Source organism: Loxodonta africana, chromosome 3 (assembly GCF_030014295.1).
Source record: "Loxodonta africana isolate mLoxAfr1 chromosome 3, mLoxAfr1.hap2, whole genome shotgun sequence".
Taxonomy (NCBI): Eukaryota; Metazoa; Chordata; class Mammalia; order Proboscidea; family Elephantidae; genus Loxodonta; species Loxodonta africana.
The window spans coordinates 89,106,965-89,127,140 of record NC_087344.1 but is presented as its reverse complement, the minus strand read 5'-3'; the positions used below and the strand labels follow the sequence as shown (position 1 = coordinate 89,127,140).

The 20,176-nt window shown below is 45.2% G+C and overlaps 1 protein-coding gene across 2 annotated transcripts in view; it reads left to right on the top strand.

Annotated features, from left to right (window-relative positions):
* TTC39A (tetratricopeptide repeat domain 39A) overlaps positions 1-18,147 on the top strand; it is a 62,303-nt gene extending 44,156 nt beyond the window's left edge. For both annotated transcript variants that reach the window (XM_064281944.1, XM_064281945.1), the window contains exons 13-18: positions 10,069-10,160; positions 11,694-11,814; positions 12,205-12,316; positions 12,898-13,012; positions 14,231-14,347; positions 14,939-18,147. In XM_064281944.1, coding sequence (XP_064138014.1) covers positions 10,069-10,160; positions 11,694-11,814; positions 12,205-12,316; positions 12,898-13,012; positions 14,231-14,347; positions 14,939-15,062 — 681 coding nt within the window. In that variant the 3' untranslated portion in view covers positions 15,063-18,147. The remainder of the gene's footprint in view (positions 1-10,068; positions 10,161-11,693; positions 11,815-12,204; positions 12,317-12,897; positions 13,013-14,230; positions 14,348-14,938) is intronic.
* Positions 18,148-20,176: the final 2,029 nt, after the last annotated feature.

Here is a 20,176-nt window from a genome sequence, read left to right as displayed (position 1 = left end):
GAAAGTTTACAAATCAAGTCAGTCTCTCACACAAAAACCCATATACACCTTACTAATACACACTCCCAATTACTCTCCCCCTAATGAGACAGCCCGCTCTCTCCCTCCACTCTCTCTTTTCCTGTCCATTTTGCCAGCTTCTAACCCCCTCCACCCTCTCCTCTCCCCTCCAGGCAGGAAATGCCAACATAGTCTCAAGTGTCCACCTGATCCAAGAAGCTCACTCCTCATCAGCATCCCTTTCCAACCCATTGGCCAATCCAATCCGTGTCTGAAGAGTTGGCTTCGGGAATGGTTCCAGTCCTGGGGCAACAGAAGGTCTGGGGGCCATGACTACCAGGTCCTTCTAGTCTCAGTCAGACCCTTAAGTCTGGTCTTATGAGAATTTGGGGTCTGCATCCCACTGCTCTCCTGCTCCCTCAGGGGTTCTCTTTTGTGTTCCCTGTCAGGGCAGTCATCGGTTGTAGCCGGGCACCATCTAGTTCTTCTGGTCTCAGGATGATGTAGTCTCTGGTCATGTGGCCCTTTCTGTCTCTTGGGCTTGTCGTAATTGCCTTGTGTCCTTGGTGTTCTTCATTCTCCTTTGATCCAGGTGGGTTGAGACCAATTGATGCACCTTAGATGGCTGCTTGCTCGCGTTTAAGACCCCAGATGCCACTCTTCAAGGTGGGATGCAGAATGTTTTATTAGATTTTATTTATTTATGATAGATTTTATTATGCCAATTGACTTAGATGTCCCCTGAAACCATGGTCCCCAGACCCCTGCCCCTGCTACGCTGGGCTTCAAAGCATTCAGTTTATTCAGGAAGCTTCTTTGCTTTTGGTTTAGTCCAATTGTGCTGACCTCCCCTATATTGTGTGCTGTCTTTCCCTTATTTCTTATCTACTATCTAATTAGTGAATGTCCCCTCCTACCCTCCCCCCTCGTAACCACAAAAGAATGTTTTCTTCTCAGTTTAAACTATTTCTCAAGTACTTATAATAGTGGTCTTATACAATATTTGTCCTTTTGCAACTGACTAATTTCATTCAGCATAATGCCTTCCAGGTTCCTCCATATTATGAAATGTGTAACTGATTCCTCACTGTTCTTTATCTATGGATAGTATTCCATTGTGTGAATATACCATAATTTATTTATCCGTTCATCCGTTGATGGGCACCTTGGTTGCTTCCATCTTTTTGCTATCGTAAACAGTGCTGCAATAAACATGGGTGTGCATATATCTGTTCGTGTAAAGGCTCTTATTTCTCTAGGATATATTCCAAGGAGTGGGATTTCTGGATCATATGGTAGTTCTATTTCTAGCTTTTTAAGGAAGCACCAAATCAATTTCCAAAGTGGTTGTACCATTTGACATTCCCACCAGCAGCGTGTAAGTGTTCCAGTCTCTTCACAGCCTCTCCAACATTTATTATTTTGTGTTTTTTGGATTAATGCCAGCCTTGTTGGAGTGAGATGAAATCTCATTGTAGTTTTGATCTGCACTTCTCTAATGGCTAATGATTGTGAACATTTCCTCATATATCTGTTAGCTACCTGAATGTCTTCTTTAGTGAAGTGTCTATTCATATCTTTTGCCCATTTTTTAATTGGGTTATTTGTCTTTTTGCAGTTGAGTTTTTACAGTATCATGTAGATTTTAGAGATCAGGCGCTGATCAGAAATGTCATAGCTAAAAACTTTTTCCCAGTCTGTAGGTAGTCTTTTTACTTTTGGTGAAGTCTTTGGATGAGCATAGGTGTTTGATTTTTAGGAGCTCCCAGTTATCTAGTTTTTCTTCCACATTCTTTATAATGTTGTGTATACTGTTTATGCCATGTGTTAGGGCTCCTAACATTGTCCCTATTTTTTCTTCCATGATCTTTATCATTTTAGATTTTATATTTAGGTCTTTGATCCATTTTGAGTTAGTTTTGGTGCATGGGGTTAGGTATGGGTCTTGTTTCATTTTTTTGCAGATGGATATCCAGTTATGCCAACACCATTTGTTAAAAAGGCTGTCTTTTCCCCATTTAACTGTTTTGGGGCCTTTGTCAAATATCAACTCTTCATATGTGGATGGATTTATGTCTGGATTCTTAATTCTGTTCCATTGGTCTATGTATGTGTTGTTGTACCAGTACCAGGCTGTTTTGACTACTGTGGCGGTATAATAGGGTCTAAAATCAGGTAAAGTAAGGCCTCCCACTTTGTTTTTCTTTTTCAGTAATGCCTTTTTCAGTAAGGCCTCTTTCCCTTCCATATGAAATTGGCGATTTGTTTCTCCATCTCATTAAGGAATGTCGTTGGCATTTGGATCGGAATTGCATTAAATGTATAGATCACTTTTGGTAGCGTAGACATTTTTATTATGGTAAGTCTTCCTATCCACGAGCAAGGTATGTTCTTCTACTTATGTAAGTCTTCTTTTGGTTTCTTGCAGAAGTGTACTGTAGTTTTCTTTGTATAAGTCTTAATTACATCTCTGGTAAGATTTATTCCTAAGTATTTTATATTCTTGGGGGCTACTGTAAATGGCATTGATTTGGTGATTTCCTCTTCCATGTACTTTTTGTTGGTGTGGAGGAATCCAACTGATTTTTGCATGTTTATCTTGTATCTTGATACTCTGCTGAACTCTTCTATTAGTTTCAGTAGATTTCTGGAGGATGCCTTAGGGTTTTCTGTGTATAAGATCATGTCATCTGCAAATAGAGATACTTTGACTTCTTCCTTGCCAATCTGGATGCCCTTTATTTCTTTATCTAGCCTAATTGCTCTGGCTAGGACTTCCAGCACGATGTCGAATAAGAATGGTGATAAAGGGCATCCTTATCTTGTTCCTGATCTCAGTGGGAATGTTTTCAGGCTCTCTCCATTTAGGGTGATGTTGGCTGTTGGCTTTATAAATGCGCTTTATTATGTTGAGGACTTTCCCTCTATTCCTATTTTGCTGAGAGTTTTTATCATGGATGAGTGTTGAACTTTGTCAAATGCCTTTTCTGCATCTATTGATAAAATCATGTGATTCTTGTCTTTTGTTTTATTTATGTGGTGGATTACATTAATTGTTTTTCTAATGTTGAACCATTCCTGCATACCTGGTATGAATCCCACTTGGTCATGGTGAATTATTTTTTTGATATGTTGTTGAATTCTATTGGCTAGAATTCTGTTGAGGATTTTTGCATCTACATTCATAAGGGATATAGGTCTGTAATTTTCTTTTTTTGTGGTGTCTTTACCTGGTTTTGGTATCAGGGATATGGTGGCTTCATAGAATGAGTTTGGTAGTATTCCATTCTTTTCTATGCTCTGAAATACCTTCAGCAGTAGTGGTGTTAACTCTTCTCTGAAAGTTTGGTAGAACTCTGCAGTGAAGCCGTTATTACCAGGGCTTTTTTTTGTTGGGAGTTTTTTGATTACCTTTTCAATCCCTTCTTTTGTTATGGGTCTATTTATTTGTTCTACCTCTGTTTGTGTCAGTTTAGGTAGGTAGTGTGTTTCTAGGAATTCATCCATTTCTTCTAGGTTTTCACATTTGTTCAAGTTTAGTTTTTCATAGTAATCTAATATGATTCTTTTAATTTCAGTTGGGTCTGTTGTGATATCGCCCATCTCATTTCTTATTCGGGTTATTTGCTTCCTCTCCTGTTTTTCTTTTGTCAGTTTGGCCAGTGGTTTATCAATTTCACTGATTTTTTCAAAAAACCAGCTTTTGGTCTTGTTAATTCTTTCAATTGTTTTTCTGTTTTCTATTTCATTTAGTTCAGCTGTAATTTTTATTATTTGTTTTCTTCCAGTGCTTGTGGGTTTCTCTTGTTGGTCTCTTTCTATTTGTTCAAGTTGTAGGGATAATTCTTTAATTTGGGCCCTTTCTTTTTGGATGTGTGCATTTGTTGATATAAATTGACCTCTGAGCACTGCTTTCGCTGTGTCCCAAAGGTTCTGATAGGAAGTGTTTTCATTCTCATTGGATTCTCTGAATTTCTTTATTCCATCCTTAATGTCTTCTATAATCCAGTCTTTTTTGAGCAGGGTATTGTTCAGCTTCCAAGTGTTTGATTTCCTTTCCTCTTATTGATTTCTACTTTTATGGCCTTATGGTCAGAGAAGATGCTTTGTAATATTTCAATGTTTTGGATTCTATTAAGGCTTGCTTTATGACCTAATATCTGATTTATTCTAGAGAATGTTCCATGTGCACTAGAAAAGAAAGTATAGTTGGTTGCTGTTGGATGGAGTGTTCTGTATATGTCTACGAGGTCAAGTTGGTTGATGGTGGCATTTAGATCTTCCGTGTCCTTATTGAGGTTCTTTCTGGATGTCCTGTCCTTCACCGAAAGTGGTGTGTTGAAGTCTCCTACTATTATTGTGGAGCTGTCTATCTCACTTTTCAATGCTGATAGAGTTTGTTTTATGTATCTTGTAGCCCTGTCATTGGGTGCATAAATATTTAATATGGTTATATCTTCTTGGTGTATTGTCCCTTTAATCATTATATAGTATCCCTCCGTATCCTTTCTGATGGATTTAACTTTAAAGCCTATTTTGTCAGAAATTAATATTGTCACTCCTGCTCTTTTTTGATTGTTGTTTGCTTGATATATTTTTTTCCATCCTTTGAGTTTTAGTTTGTTTGTGTCTCTAAGTCTAAGGTGTGTCTCTTGTAGGCAGCATATAGATGGATCTTGTTTTTTAATCCATTCTGCCACTCTTTGTCTCTTTATTGGTGTATTTAGTCCATTTACATTCAGCATTATTATGGATAGGTATGAATTTAGTGCTATCATTTTGATGTCTTTTTTTGTGTGTTGACAGTTTATTCTTTTTCCCACTTGATTTTATGTGCTGAGTAGATTTTCTTTGTATATTGTCCTTTCCTCATATTTGTTGTTGTTGATTTTGTTTCTGCTGAGTCTGTATTTTTCCCTTGTATTTTATTTTGATGAGTAGGATACTTTGTCTACTTTGTGGTTACCTTATTATTTACCCCTATTTTTCTAAATTTAAACCTAACCTTTATTTCTTTGTATCTCCGTATCTTCCTCTCCATATGGAAGGTGTATGATTACATTTCTTAGTCCCTCTTTATTATTTTAATGTTGTCTTCTTTTATATAATAATATTGCTGTTACCTTGTTTTGGGCTTTTTTTTTTTTTTTTTATAAACTTGCTTTGTTTTTTTGGATTTCCCTGTCTGGGTTGACTTCTGGCTGCTCTTCTCAGTGTTCTAGTCTTGGGTTGATACCTGATATTATTGATTTTCTAACCAAAGAACTTCCTTTAGTATTTCTTGTAGTTTTGGTTTGGTTTTTACGAATTCCCTCAACTTGTGTTTATCTGGAAATGTCTTAATTTCACCTTCATATTTAAGAGACAGTTTTGATGGATGTATGATTCTTGGCAGGCAATTTTTTTCCTTCAGTTTTTTAAATATGTCATCCCATTGCCTTCTTGCCTGCATGGTTTCTGCCGAGTAGTCCGAGCTTATTCTTATTGGCTATCCTTTGTAGGTGACTTTTCGTTTATCCGTCACTGCTCTTATAATTCTCTCTTTGGTTTTGGCAAGCTTGATTATAATATGTCTTGGTGACTTTCTTTTAAGATCTACCTTATGTGGAGTTCGATGAGCATCTTGGATAGATATCTTCTCATCTTTCACAATACCAGGGAAGTTTTCTGCCAACAAATCCTCAACAATTCTCTCTGTATTTTCTGTTATCCCTCCCTGTCCTGGTACTCCAATCACTCATAAGTTATTTCTCTTGATAGAGTCCCCCATGATTCTTAAGGTTTCTTCATTTTTTAAAATTCTTCTATCTGATTTTTCTTCAAATATATTAGTGCCAAGTGATTTATCTTCAAGTTCCGAAATTCTGGCTTCTACTTGCTCAATTCTGCTCCTCTGACTTTCTTTTGAGTTATCTAATTCTGTAATTTTATTGTTAATCTTCTGAATTTCTGATTGCTGTCTATGGATTTTTCCAGCTTATTAAACTTTTCATGTTCCTGAGTAATCTTTCTAATTTCTTCAGTTGCTTTATCTGTGTTTCCTTGGCTTGTTCTGCATACTGCCTCATTTCCTCCCTGATGTCTTGAAGGGTTCTGTATATTAAACTTTTGTATTCTGCATCTGGTAATTCTGGAATGTACTTTCATCTAGAAGATCGCTGGATTCTTTGTTTTGAGAGCCTGTTGAAGTGATCATGGTCTGTTTCTTTATGTGACTTGATGTTGAGTGTTGTCTCTGAGCCATCTATAAGTTATTGTATTAGTTTATGCTTGCTTACTGTGTCATAGCTGCTTGGTTTGTTTTGTTTTGGTATACCCCTATGGGTTGTTTGAGTGAGCTACCTTGATGATTTTTGCCTTTGGAGCTCTGGTGTCCTGTCCCCAGCTGGCTAGAGCTGTTATCAGGTATATCAGTGTAGGAGTTCATTCAGTTTTCTTGTATGAATTCAGCTCAGGTTTCCAGGTAGCGGATACCAAGTATGTGGTACAGGCTCTGTCCTACAGTTTTAGAGGGGCAGGGGTGATTGGCGTATATACCAGTATCTGATTGCAGCAGGGGGTCACACTCTGAACAAGGCAGGGAGCTGAGAACCGACCCCGAAGTATCTCTGAGGAAAATGCGTCTCTGTTCCCTAGAGCGTGCTGGTGGGTGGGTTCTGCAGAGGGACCATGGGCACCCAACGTTTTTGGTTGTAAGGACTGGGAGGTACCAGTTATCTTTGGACCCCTCTCATGAGTGGCTGGGTGACCTGAGTGGAGCTACCAGTCCTTAGGTCCCTGATGTGGGTAGGTGAGGACCTTGTTTAAAAGGCAAAGTAATGTCAAATGTCAAACACCCACCTCTCCACTGCACAGCTGAAATGGTTGGAGTTTGACAACAATGGCCTATTCTCCCGGAATAGGCCCACACAGGTCCATGCAGAAGGGAAAGGTGCTCAAGGTCCACAGACGGTTTATGCCTGGACAGGAGCTGCTTCTGTCCTGAGGACCCCTGGTTAATGGAGCTAGCAAATTATCTTTTCCCCCCAGTTGCAAATTTTTTCCTTCCCCAAGGCCAGGAGGATGGCTCTAGATGCTCACCAGGGTCTATCTCAGGCCCAGGGATTCAGCCGCTGACGCCGGCCTGGGGTTGGGGGGGCACGGTAAAATACATGTAAGCACTTAGCTTTTGCCAGGAGCGCCGTTCTCCTCAGGTTCCAGAGGTATGAGTAGGCTGTGTGGCTGGCTGCTTCTCCCTGAGGAAACTGCAGCCGAACGCTAGTACCAGCCCGCCACTGCCACCCCCGCTCCGGGAATGGTGCCTGAGGGCTCCCCGCGATTCAGATCGGTAACTCCTCTCCACTTCTGATGGCCTCTTCCTCCCCCTGCCCCTCAGTTCGTTGTCTAAGCTTGCCTTTGATGTTCAGGGCTCCCAGCTTGTCACAAATATACTCATTTTACTTGTTTTTTCAGGTCTTTGTTGTAAAGAGGGCTTGATGGAAGCGGCCGTCTATTCTGCCATTTTGGCTCTGCCTCCACTGTAAACTTCTTAAAGACAACTGTCTGACTTGGTACAGAATCTGGCAGAGTAATACAGCAAAATGAATGTTTGTGGAAAACAGCCAAATAGCCCTGGGGAGACAGGACTCCCATCAGAGGAGGCAGCTGCCATTTTCCATCAGCGTGGCCCCCATGACATCCTCTGGTCACTAGGTTATCCCTGGGTCTCACAACTCTAGGTCACTGAACACATCCGAAATCCTGGTGGCTCAGTTGAGGGCGAGCCTTCTGGGGAGAGCTGGGAAATTCTCTTAGAGGAAGTCGGTGTGGAGAGTCTGAGCCAGGCAGAGAAGGGGGAATGACATCCCAGGCTGAAGGGAGCAGCACAGGAAAGGCCTGGGCTGAAGCTTTGGGAGGAAATGGTAGAAAATGAGCTAGTAAAGGAGTTTAGAGAGAGCATGGAGGGTCCAGAGTGGCTGCTGGGACTTTAGTCTGATGGTGGGAAGCCCTTGAACACTTGTGGTTTAGGCTTGTGCTTTAGAAATCTCACCTACTGTTGCTGGGCACCACCATATGCCAGGTCCTGTTCTAGGCTGGGAGATACAACAGTGAACAAAACAAAGACCCCTTCTCAAGGCTCACATTCTAGTGGGGAGAGAGACAGCACACAAACAACTAGACGTACAGTATCATACAATGTTGGGTTCTGCTAAGTGCAAGCCTGTCTGAGAAGACACCAGAATGAAGTGAAGAATAAGCCATGTGGCTGTCTGGAGGAAGGGCATTCCAGAGAGAGGAAGCTGTAGACTGGGGGCAGGAATGCTTTCGTGTGTCCTGGGAACAGCACGCAGGCCTGTGTGGCTGGAGTGTTGTGAGTGAGGGCGGAATGGTTGGAAATGAAGTTGGAAAAGAAACTGAGGGGAAAATTGAGCAGGCCTTGCAGGCTGTGGCAGGAAGCTTGGATTGTATCCTAAGTGTGATGGGATATTATCAGAAGATTTCGAGAAGAGACTGACATGATCTGCCTTATACAAGACCAGAGTGGGTTTGGTGAGAATGATGCAGGTAGGAGTGGGAGCAAGGAGACCAGTGAGGAGGGCACTGGGCTAGGCACGTACAGTGTCATGGACCAGGGAAATAGAAAGGAGCTTGGAGCAGGGCGATGGTTGTGGAGGCTGGTGTAATAATTGGGGTGAGAGATAAGGGCAGTGGGATTCCAGATCGGAGGTAAAGTCATGGGACATAGGCACTCAGTGTTGGGGGTGGGGTGGGGGAGAGGGAGACGGCAAGGATGATACCAGGTTTCTTCCAGGGCTGCCGGGAAGATGAAGATGGGATGGAGAACAGATTTTGGGGAGGGGAGATTCTGCCCACCACACCCCATACAGACCGGCTTTTCCTCAATTTGTAAAAACTGGGAGGAGACCTGGGATCCAGTGTGGGTGGGGCTGCTGGGTGAACGCGGCTTTCCACCTTTCCATCACTCCAGGATGATCCGCTTACTTCTCTTCTCCACCCCTACACTTTTTTTCTTGGCCACTGGCAGGTAGTTCCTTGGCAGCCTACCGCGAGGAAGCAGCTGTAGTTCAAGGCTTAGCCACTGGAGGGCAGCACAGAGATAGGCTCTTCTTCGGCTGGTCTGAGGAAAACCAAAAACAATTTGCCGTCCGTGGCGACCCCTTGTGTGTCAGGGCAGAACTGCGCTCCATAGGGTTTTCAATGCCTAGTTTTTCAGAAGTGGATCACCAGGTTTTTCTTTTGAGGCACCTCTGGGTGGATTTAAACCACCAACCTTTCAGTTAGCGGCTGAGCATGTTAACCGTTTTCACCATCCAGGCACTCCTGGGGAAGGAGGTGGCATTTAGGGTTGGATCTCCTGAACAGCCTCACCATTCCTGTCAGGGGTGGCTGTGGACCTAGTGGTGAAGGCCATAGCTGGAAGCCACACAAACCTAGGGTCAACTCCCGGCGCTCAGGGAGCAGAGGTGGGGTACAGATTCTTGTCTGTCATCTTTGGGACCAAGCGAGATGACGTATGTAAAGTGCCTAGTACACAGTAAAGTGGAGCCTGAGCCAGCCTGGCCCAGGGCCCTGCCCTCCTTTCTGACCTAACACTTCAGGCATCCTATGCTCTGTGCTACCCATTTGTGTCCTACCTACACACATCCCTATCCCTGACTTTGTTCAGGCTGTTCCCCTTGCTGGGAAGGCCCTTTCTCAGATCCCTGTGAATCTTCTCATTGTCCTTCAAGGGCCAGCTCTGAAGTTGTCTCTTCCCAGAGGCCCTTGCTGCTGTAAGCACCCTTCCCGTCTCTGTGTCTCCCTCTCAGCCTCAGCACGTCCCGCTCAAGTATGGCTTACAGAGGCCAGGTGCTTTGGCATCCTGTATTTAATGCCCAGTTCTACCACTTAGAGCTTTTCAAGTGTCTTCAGCTTTCTCACCCTCAAATTCTCTCCTGAGATCCAGGGATGATATTAGTACCATGCTGGGCTGTTGTGAGGTCCAAGTGAGGTACTTGTGCCAGTCCAGGCCTGCGATTAGAGGGAAGGAAGTTTGCTCACACCTGGCTGTTGCTGTGTCTTGCACAGGCCACCTACATCTACATGAAGGCTGCCTACCTCAGCATGTTTGGGGAGGAGGACTACAAGCCATTCGGGGATGACGAAGTGGAGCTGTTTAGGTAGGTCCCACCATCGCAACCCCCTAGCAGGCCTCTGCTGTGGACAGCCCAGCCAGGCTCTGCCCATGGCCACCCTGAGCTCTGGCCACCAGGGATGGGGTGGTAGGTGGCCATCTCCCCTGGCCCTGAGCTGCCCTGACCCTCCCTCAGGATCGCCCATGTGCCGGCATTCCCTCCCATGACCACCCCATGTTGCTGCTGCTACTGCTGCTAGAGCCCTGGGAATCTGCTAGCAGGTTTTCTTTCACAAAGTGGTTTTGTTAGCATCCTCCCCACTGAGTCTCTTCACCTTGTCATTAGGGCAGAAGTGGACCCTGAGGTCCAGAAAGGGGAAGGCCCTTGTCATTCTGCTGAGTTAACTTTATAACCTCAAAGAAGCACAGTAGAGAGCCTAAGAGTTGCTATCAAACGAACAGGATTAAATCCAACCTCTGCCACTTCTTAGCTGTGTCACTTTGGACAATTTCAGCATCTTATAAAATGGGAATAACAATCTTGACCTTGCAGGTTGTTTTGAGAATGATAGAAAATATATTTAAAGAGCCTGACGATAGAGTCTGGAACCTACTAAGCTGCCCGCTAAATGGTGGCTGTTTTATTCTTACCTGAGTTGCCATGTTTGCCTCCCCAGAAGGTCTGTCTGAGCAGGGGCCGTCTGGAGACAGTGCTCAGCCTTGGTAGACCTTCCTCCAGTTACGGCGAGGGGTGGCCCCAACTTCTCAGTCCTGGAAGTGGGTGTAACCCAAGCTTCCTAGGGCTGCTGGTATCACAATACTAGGGTATTTATCATTTGCCAAATGCTTGCTACATGCCAGGAACTCCCTATCTCCATCTCATATAACTCTTCCAAGAAACCTGTGAGAGTAGGCATCATTATTTCCATTTTAGAGCTGAGAAAACTGAGGCCCAGAGAGGTTCCACAGTGAATAAGCAGAAGGGGGCTGGGAGGACCTCACACCGAGGTCCAGCTGTTCTTCGGCTCAGGCCTGAGGCCCCAGCACACCCAGTGGCTATGGCAGAAATCAGAGGGCCATGATAGAGCCAGGTGGGCGAGGCCCCAGGTGAGGGGGCTCACCTAGCATGCACCACATTTTGCTTTGCCCTTGGAAACAGCTGAGGAGGCCACAGCCCACGAGGCAAGAGTTAATTAAGGATTAGAGCTGTGTAGTGCTGGGCAAGTCCCACCCCTTCTCTGGGCGATGGTCCCCCAGTGGGCCCTCCTGGGAAATGGGTCATGGGAGTGGAGGAGAGACCCCCCGGAGGCAGAACAGGCCTGGGGGCGTTTGGGTACACTCTCACCTCAGCCAGCTAGTGTGGAAGCACCCCTTGCCTAGTCACAGGAAATGGCCAGGTCCTGGGGCAGGCTGTAAAGTGAGGCCGTAGGCACAGGCTGTTCCCGACCTAGGAAGTTCTTCAGTTTAATATTCTGATGGTATAGATGGGGAAACCGAGGCTCAGACAGGGGCCAAGCAGAAGCCCGGCAGGCGGGGAACCCTCAGTCTTCTCTCCCCACCCTCCCCATCTCCTTCACAGAGCCGTGCCAGGCCTGAAGCTCAAGATTGCTGGCAAGTCTCTACCTACAGAGAAGTTTGCCATCCGGAAGTCCAGACGCTACCTCTCCCCCAAGCCTATCTCGTTGCCAATCCCTGCTCTGGTGGGTAGACCGTCTTTACTGGCCCTGCACCTCAGGCTAGGATTGTGGAATCAGCTGAAAGCCAGTATGAGAGCCATGGGCTCTGGGGAGGTGGGGTGAGGGAGAAAGACCTTCCTGCCTCAGGGGCCTGGAGAGGGTTTCAGATTCACTCAACAACCTGTGATGCCAGTCTTCTGTACCCTGCCTTGGGGCTGGGGCTAGAGAGAGGGGCACAGATGAGTCTGACCCAGCCCCTGCCTTTGAGGAACTGCTGCCCCCTGGGGGTGGGGGTGGGGGTTGGGAGACAGGTGAGAGTGGGCTTCAGATGCCTCAAGGCAGAAAGAGCTGTCCTCCCAGAGAGTCCCACTGTGTGGGGAGGCATACTAGGACTGATTTGTTCCCTACCCTTAGGAAATGATGTATATCTGGAATGGCTATGCTGTAATTGGGAAGCAGCAAGAACTCACCGATGGGATACTTGAGATTATCACCCAGGCTGAAGAGATGCTGGGAAAGGGCCCAGGTAACTACCTTGAGGAGCCCTGGCAATGCAGTAGTTAAGAACTTGGCTGCTAACCAAAAGGTTGGCAGTTCAAATCCACCAACCGCTCTGTGGAAACCGTATGGGGCAGTTCTACTCTGTCCTGTAGGGTTGCTTTGAGTCAGAATCAACTTGAGAGCAACGGGTTTGGTTTGATTTTTCTGAACTACCTTGAACCTGCCAGGCTGGGTTTGACTTCAGTTCTCTACAATTGAAAGTTCCCTCTGCTCAAAATGCCCTTCCCCACTTCTCTACCCTGCCCTTTGTCTTTCTAGCCTCATCTTCAATGTCAGCTCCTCCAGGAAGCTGTTCCTTGTCCCCAGGTAGGGTCAGGGCCTCCTCTGGGTTTCATAGCCCCTCAGCTCCCCTTGGCCAGTCCTGAGCTCACTGTATGTTATTGTCTCAGTGTCTGTCTTTTCTTCCCAGATGTGAGCTCCTTGAGGACAGGGAACATGTCTAAGTCATCTGTGTCCCTGGGCCCAGTACAGAGTAGCAACTGCTGCAGTAATGAACAAGTGAAAAATTGACAAGCCTGTCTTCTTCCCTCACACCACTATTTTCAGAGAACGAGTACTCAGTGGATGACGAGTGCTTGGTGAAGTTGCTGAAAGGTCTGTGTCTGAGATACTTGGGCCGCGTGCATGAAGCCGAAGAGAATTTCAGGAGCATTTATGCTAAGTAAGTGCCTCTGTGGCTGCAACCATTCCACATGGTCTTTGGCTGGACCTGGGGCTCTCTGGTTGAATTTTCAGGGCTTCTCATCCTCACACCCACTACTGAAGCCAACCCTAGCCTACCCCCATTCACCACACACACACTGGTGCCTGTGCTGTGCCAGGGCCTGTGCTAGACACAGGGGGCACAGATGATTCAAACCTGGCTCCTAGGGCCACCAGGTTGCCCAATTTCAGGAGCCCATTCACACTGACCTTCGTGTGAATGGTGCCCCCTGGAGTTTGTAATGCAGCAGCCCTGGCCTTGCCCTTAAAAACCAAAACCAAACCCATTGCCATCAAGTCAATTCCAACTCATAGTGATCCCATAGGGCAGAGTAGAACTGCTCCATAGGGTTCCCAAGAAGCACCTCGTGGATTTGAACTGCCGACCTTTCCGGCCTTGCCCTTGGGGAGCTCAAATGTTACAGAGGGATAGCCACAGTCTAGCATGATTAGGGCTGGGCTAGAGGAAAGCAGAGAGACAGTGGGTGCCCTGAGGAGGACCTAACCCTGACAGAAATCAGGAAAAGCTTCCTAGAGATGACATATGAACTCGGGGTTTGTCAGGCAGAGAAAGCTGAGTTTTAAGTAGAGTACATGTATAAATGCCTGGACACAGGAATGAAGCCTGAGGTTGGGGTGACAGTGATTAGATTAGGTCATTCCCTGTCTGGGTAAAGTTCTAGAGGGGAAGGAATGAAGATGAAATAAGGAGAGCTAGCCTGAGAAGGTCCTGGATGTTTGCTCATTAAAAATAGACAGAAAGCCAGGAAGGTCACTGGGCCGGGGAGTGTCTGAAAGATTTGGATTTTAAAAGGATGTCTCTAGGCAGCATGGAGGGTGGGTCAGATCAGCAACAGACTTCCCAATTTAGTAAACTATACCATCCGGAGAAAGGGGGGTTGAAGGGCTAAGGTGGGGTGGACTAAGGACATGAGCTAAGCCATAGCTGTCAGGGAGTTGGGGCCCCAGGTGCAGATGATTGGAAGGCTTTGCCATGGACACCAGGCATTCTAGGGCTAGGTAGTGGGGACCATCCCTCCCAAGCTGGAATCCAGATCAGAAAACCCCCACATAAGCACTTGGGTGGGTCATCCCATACTGGGACAGGTCAGGTGGATGAGCCTGAAGGACGTCTCAAGGGCAAAGCTTGTAAGCCATGTCCTTCTGTGTTCTGCAGTGAAAAGAAGATTAAATATGACCATTACTTGATCCCAAATGCCCTGCTGGAGCTGGCCCTGCTGTTTATGGAACAAGGCAGAAATGAAGAGGCCGTCAAATTCTTGGAAACTGCCAAGTAAGGCTTAGGTAGCTTTGCCCTGTCCTTGCTCCTTCCTGAGCTCAGGAGCTTCACCCAGCTGACTGGGGGCAGAGAATTCCATGCAGAGTGATTGAGGTTGCTGGCAGGAGCAGTGGTGGCAGTCCAGATGTGGAACATGTGGCAGCCCAGATGTGGGGCATGTGGCAGTCCAGAGGCAGAGTGCACGTCTGGGGTGGCGAGGTTTTTCCCTCAATATACTGACAAGGAATTGGAATCCCAGAGGGAGGAAGTGCGTTGCCCAGGGTCACACCACAAGTAGGCTGCAGGGCTGGTGTTCAAACACAGGTCTGCTTTCCAGCCCAGGGGCCTACCTCCCCAAACCACCCCCTCAAGCCTGAAGACTCAACAGGACCAAGAGTGGTTCTAGAGGGTATGCTACCAGGGGTGAGGGACCACACACCCTTTCTGCTAATCCTCCTGTTGTGCAGGGCCCAGCCCTTTCTTTGGATACGGACAGTTTTAAGCCATGAAGAGCCTTCCTTGGCTGGTGGGTTCCCAACAGCTCAGACTAAAGGAAAAGAACTTCCTGGAGCAGCTGCATGTGTCTGATTCTCTGCTCTCTTCCAGGCAAAACTACAAGAACTACTCCATGGAGTCAAGGACACATTTTCGAATCCAGGCAGCCATGCTCCAAGCGAAGTCTTCCCTAGAAAATGGCAGCAGAGCCATGATCTCATCAGTGTCCTTATAGCTTTGTACAGCACTCCTGGGCTAGAAGACAAAGACAGCTGTACAGAGCTCCTAGAAACACTTCAAAAAGATCCCTCTCCCTGCCCTGCCCTGCCTTTGGGGCCGGCCGGTGCTCCAGTGGGATGGCACGACATGGGTTTTCGTGCGGAAGCAAAGCTGGCATTTTCCCCAGTGTGGCCAAGGGCCTTTGCCAAGGACAGAGCAGGTAGAGCCCCCTGCCTGCTCTATCACACATACGGGTACTTGTTTTTTTCACTGTGATGTTTAAGAGAATGTATGAACAGTTTACATTTTCCTTAGAAATACATTGATGGGATCAGAGTTGGCTAAAAAAGACAACAACAACAAAAAACCCACCAACCACCTGTAAATCTTTGTTTTAACCCATACTGATCTGGAGGAATCTCTTTATATGCCAAACGCCAAATTGTTTTCCAAACTTCAGAAAGGTCTCAGCTTCCAGGGAGGCCGGAAAGACCTTCCTTTCAGAGGAACTGGGGGCCTCGCCTCAGGCTCTGACTCGTCTGGGGGTTAGGTCGGGGTCACACACAGACACTTGCTACCTTACTTACACCTCACACTTCATTTTCACTTTCTTTGTAACTTTCCAGGTGAAAAATCAAATAACATCTTTTTAGTGACATAATTTTCATTTGAGACTACCTGTAGAAAAATCAGTTTCTCCACCAGTAGGGAATGGAGAATGCTGGGGCCTGAGGGGAGGGGAGCTGTGTGGCCCTTTCTGTGCCAGAGCCAGGAAGTGGAGGGAAGTGCTCACAGGTTCTCATTCAGCATCCTCACTCTATGCCAACCTGGAACCACTGGGAATAATTTAGGAGACAAAAAAATCAATCTGTACTTCACTCCAAGGTACATTTATATACTGACATCATTTTTCTTAGAATGGTTATTCTTGGCCTGTTGTATGTTTCAGATTTTTCAGTTAAGGGAGAAGAGACATTTAAGTAATAAAACTTATATACACTTAGGAGATCATGCAACATCTATTTCAAAAAATATGTGTTGCCTGAATTCTTGGGGAGGGCAGAGAGGCTGAATCAGAAGCCATATGGCCTATGTATGTTTTTATTTAGACAGAATATTTTAAAAATTTTACAGTAAGTTGCCAACATTTAAAAATGGGGAGATTTCACAAATGAATCTGGTTTCTGGCCTCTTAATTAAAAAAAAAAAAAAAAAAGCAAAAGTATTGAGCCCACATTCTCACTAGACAACAACCAGCTGGAGCTGAGGAGAGACTGCTTTAAACATTTATTGCTAGCCCCTAAAAGCATCTGAGTTTGCAACCTCTGGGTCTGTTAAACTACGAACTCAAGTTCAGTGACCACCACTGAGTTTTGCCATTTACAATCTAATGACAGCACACTTCCACTTACCATTTTCTCTGGGAGGAAAACACAGTGACAATATTCACCTCTGAAAATGTGACTCTCCAAACACATAAATACAGTTTCTACAAGGGAAAACTGCAGGTAACTTTCCTGCTCTCCCAGCATTGCTGTGTTTGGCAAACACTCTGAACATCTGCCAAGGGCTAGGGTTAATATATTAATATACAGTTAGCTAATCTCCATGTCGGAGAATGAAGTCAGTCATGGGTTTTAGGTGAAGCATATTCTCGTTAGGAAAACAATTCTGATCTAAGATCCTCTTTTGCACTTAGTACTGTCAGAGTAGAAATGCTACCAGAAAAATATTTCTCATTTTGTCAGAATTAGAATGCTCTCTGTAGAGAACAAACCCTTTGCAACCTCTCCTTCAAAGCCTGGATTCTGGCTGACCAGCCTATTTCTAGGCTGTTGGGTAGGACAGGATGAGGTGACTAGAGATAAGCTGCTGAATGAGGGTAGGACTTGGCAGCTTCCTTACGTATTAAAATGGTGCCCACAACTATGTCAAAGCAGTGCTGGTCACAGGACACCAAAAATGCAACTTGCAAAACGTAACTTTGCAGTTTACAAAAACCAAAAAACTATCTCAACATACATTTCAGGTGTGTTTGCTTTTCTTTTTTTAATTTTATGCCAGGATTGTTTTCTTGTCAACATTTGCTTTTATTTCCTGCTGGGCTTTGTAATTAGCCTACAGCCCTTTAACCTTCGCTGCCCTGGTTGCAGGCTGGCTAGTAAGACAAATCACTGGGCTTTTCCTCCTTTACCCGCCCTGCAGCTTTTGAGATAGTCTATCAGAAACATTTATGTGAAGAGGGGTGAAACCGTTGAGTGTTTAACAACACCATCTCCTTGTGCCAGGACCTTTGAGGTGGAAATTCTGCCATGGACGTCTCATTGTGTCTTCATTTCTGTCACTGTGTCTCCAATAGTGTAGACCTTTCTGGCACATCTGCCCTGGAGAGGCAGGCAGAAAGTTTTGGCCTGGAAATAAGGAAACCTGAATTCTGGCTCCTGCTTTGCCACTGATTTTCAGAGTGACTTGGACAAGTCATGGACCCTCTGAAATTGATTCTAACTTCAAGTCTGTCTTTGGGTTTTCATCTGCAAAATGAGACAACAGAGATATCTCCCTACCTTTCCACCAAAGCCTTGTGTGCCCAAGCCATCTCACAAGAAATAAACTTCCTTAGACAGGGGGATCAAGGGTAGCCCAGCATACCAAGAGAACAAGTATCCTCATTTAGGAAAGTCTAAATCCTGTGCCACACAGATGGATTCAGTTGCTAACGAAGTAGGAACTTCTTATCATGATCTCAACAGGCCCTTGACAACGGAAAGCCTACATCTGCCTCTCACTGGGCACAGGCCCTGGGACTGGCAGGGAGGCTTCCAGCAGTATGCTGGTCCCTATCAGCTCCCCCACGTGTTGGCAGGCTTCCCAAACTCCTTATCTCCCTAGTCAGCATGGGAGTGTTTCCAAGACAGCTATGGTCATTCACGGCAAAAAGCCATGACCTAACCAGGAGCCTAAAAGGCCAACTCCAACCCAAGACTTGGCTACAGTGCAGGTGGGAGATTCCCAGCAACTGAAGAATGGCACCAGGGGGTTTTCAGAAAGCCCCAGCCTGCTGAATGTTAGAATCATTCAACAAGGGAATAAAATCCAAAGATACTTTCCTCTGGAGTCACTCCCAAGGTTTTTTCTTCTAAGATGACGGGAAGTGCCTGCATTGTTTGCTTCAGATTTAAAGTTTAACAGAGTGCCTTTTAAACAAGTGTTTCCTTGTGTCCATCACATTCAGTAATAAATGAGAGGTGCCTGGATTCCGAAATCCAAGCAGCAAATGAGAACTTCTTACCCCCACCGTCAGACACAGCTTTCCAAGGTTGGAAAGTGCCTTTCTGCTTGGGTGAGCACAGCTCCTTTGAAGTCTGGAACAAAGTTCATTACTGCCCTATAGGGTAAGCCCACAAACAAGCAGCCTCATTTAGGGGCTTGAAAAATCCATTTCCAAATGAGCAATCTATTAATTGCTTTTACTGTATAACGTCAACTGTTAAATGACAAAAGGTAATAGAGTCCCTTGGGAAGGCATGCAATTAATTATTACTGAAAGTCACTATAGACTGCTAAAAGTTGACATTCAAGTTTAATCAGAGACTTAACAGCTAACACCTCACAAATGACTTTTTTTTCCCTTCACATCATTAGCAAACACTTCAGAACACCAGACACCATATGCTCTGGGGGGAAGAATAACAGCTAATATTAAGTGCTCACCATGTACCAGTTGCTATTCTAAGCACTTTACATGTAATCCTCACAACTACTCTATGAACTATGGTCCCTGGGTGGCGCTGTTTGCCCTCAACTACTAACTGAAAGGTTGACGATTTGAATCCACCCAGCAGCACTGTGGAAGAAAGGTCTGGCAATCTACTTCTATAAAACTATAGCCATTAAAACCTATGGAGTTCAGTTCTACTCTGAAGCACATGGGATCAACCATGAGTCAGAATCAACTCAATGACAGCTGGGTTGCTAGCTGCTGGCCAAGATACAAAACTATCAGTTTAAACTGACTTACATTGAGCTAAAGAGCTCAATTAAATTTTTAATTCGGTCTGTGGTTTTATTCATTATTCCACGTAATCAATGACTGGAATCGAATCTGCCAGGCGCTCCTTAGAAACACTATGGGGCAGTTCTACTCTGCCCTACAGGGTCGCTATGAGTCGGAATCGACTTGACAGCACTGGGTTTAATGACTGGAACACACAAACCCGTACATCTCTGGGGCATGACTCCCTTTGGCTACCTGGCATCATGAGATAGAGGGTCTAACTCTGATGAAGCCGAGAGAGAAAATTTAACCCTTAAGCAACAGTATTCATAAAACCATTAAAGGAAGATGGACGAAAAGGCATGATCTAATCCCTGGGTGGATAGAGTTCTAGTTGGCTACTCAGACTACACATCTGCAGAGCCTCGGGCCTTGATTGAATGAGGGGCAAACCATAAGCTTGAAGAGGTTTGGTATAAAGCAATTAAAGATAGGAACATGGATAAGCTGGGAAGCATATGAAGCTAAAGGAACTCAAAAACTTTTTTAAATGCTGAACTGGTCAAACTCATGACATCTGTGGGTCAAAGTGACCCATGGGCAAGAAGTCTGGGCTAGAGTTGACTTTTTTGTAATTATCATCTATGGAAAAGAGCAAATTCATAGAAGCCTGGTCTACTAAAAATACCCCAACTTTATGTTGTATTAATTACATGGGAGAATGGATTAAAGCACAGACCAGATTCAAAACTTAGTTGAACTACTTCACCTCTGAGAATCAGTCTACTCTTCTATAAAATGCAGCTAATGTCAACTGCTTCATAGGGTTGCTGAAGAAAAGAGTATTTAAGTAAATAGCCTAGAACAGTCCCTATTATGTTAAGAAGGGAAATGTATTGACCTACATATCCACTGTTGGAAGACAGTAGTGGATTTGGCCTAGGGGATAATGAATCCAGAGGCAGGGCTTTCTGTCTCTTGGCTTTGCTCCCATTTCAGCCCATAGACCGATGGTTCCCAAAGCACAGTCCCCAGACTGGCAGCATGAGCATCACCTGGGAACTTGTAAGAAATACAAATCCTCAAGTCCCATCCAGACCTAGAAACTGTTGGGGTGAGGCCCAGTAACCTCAGTT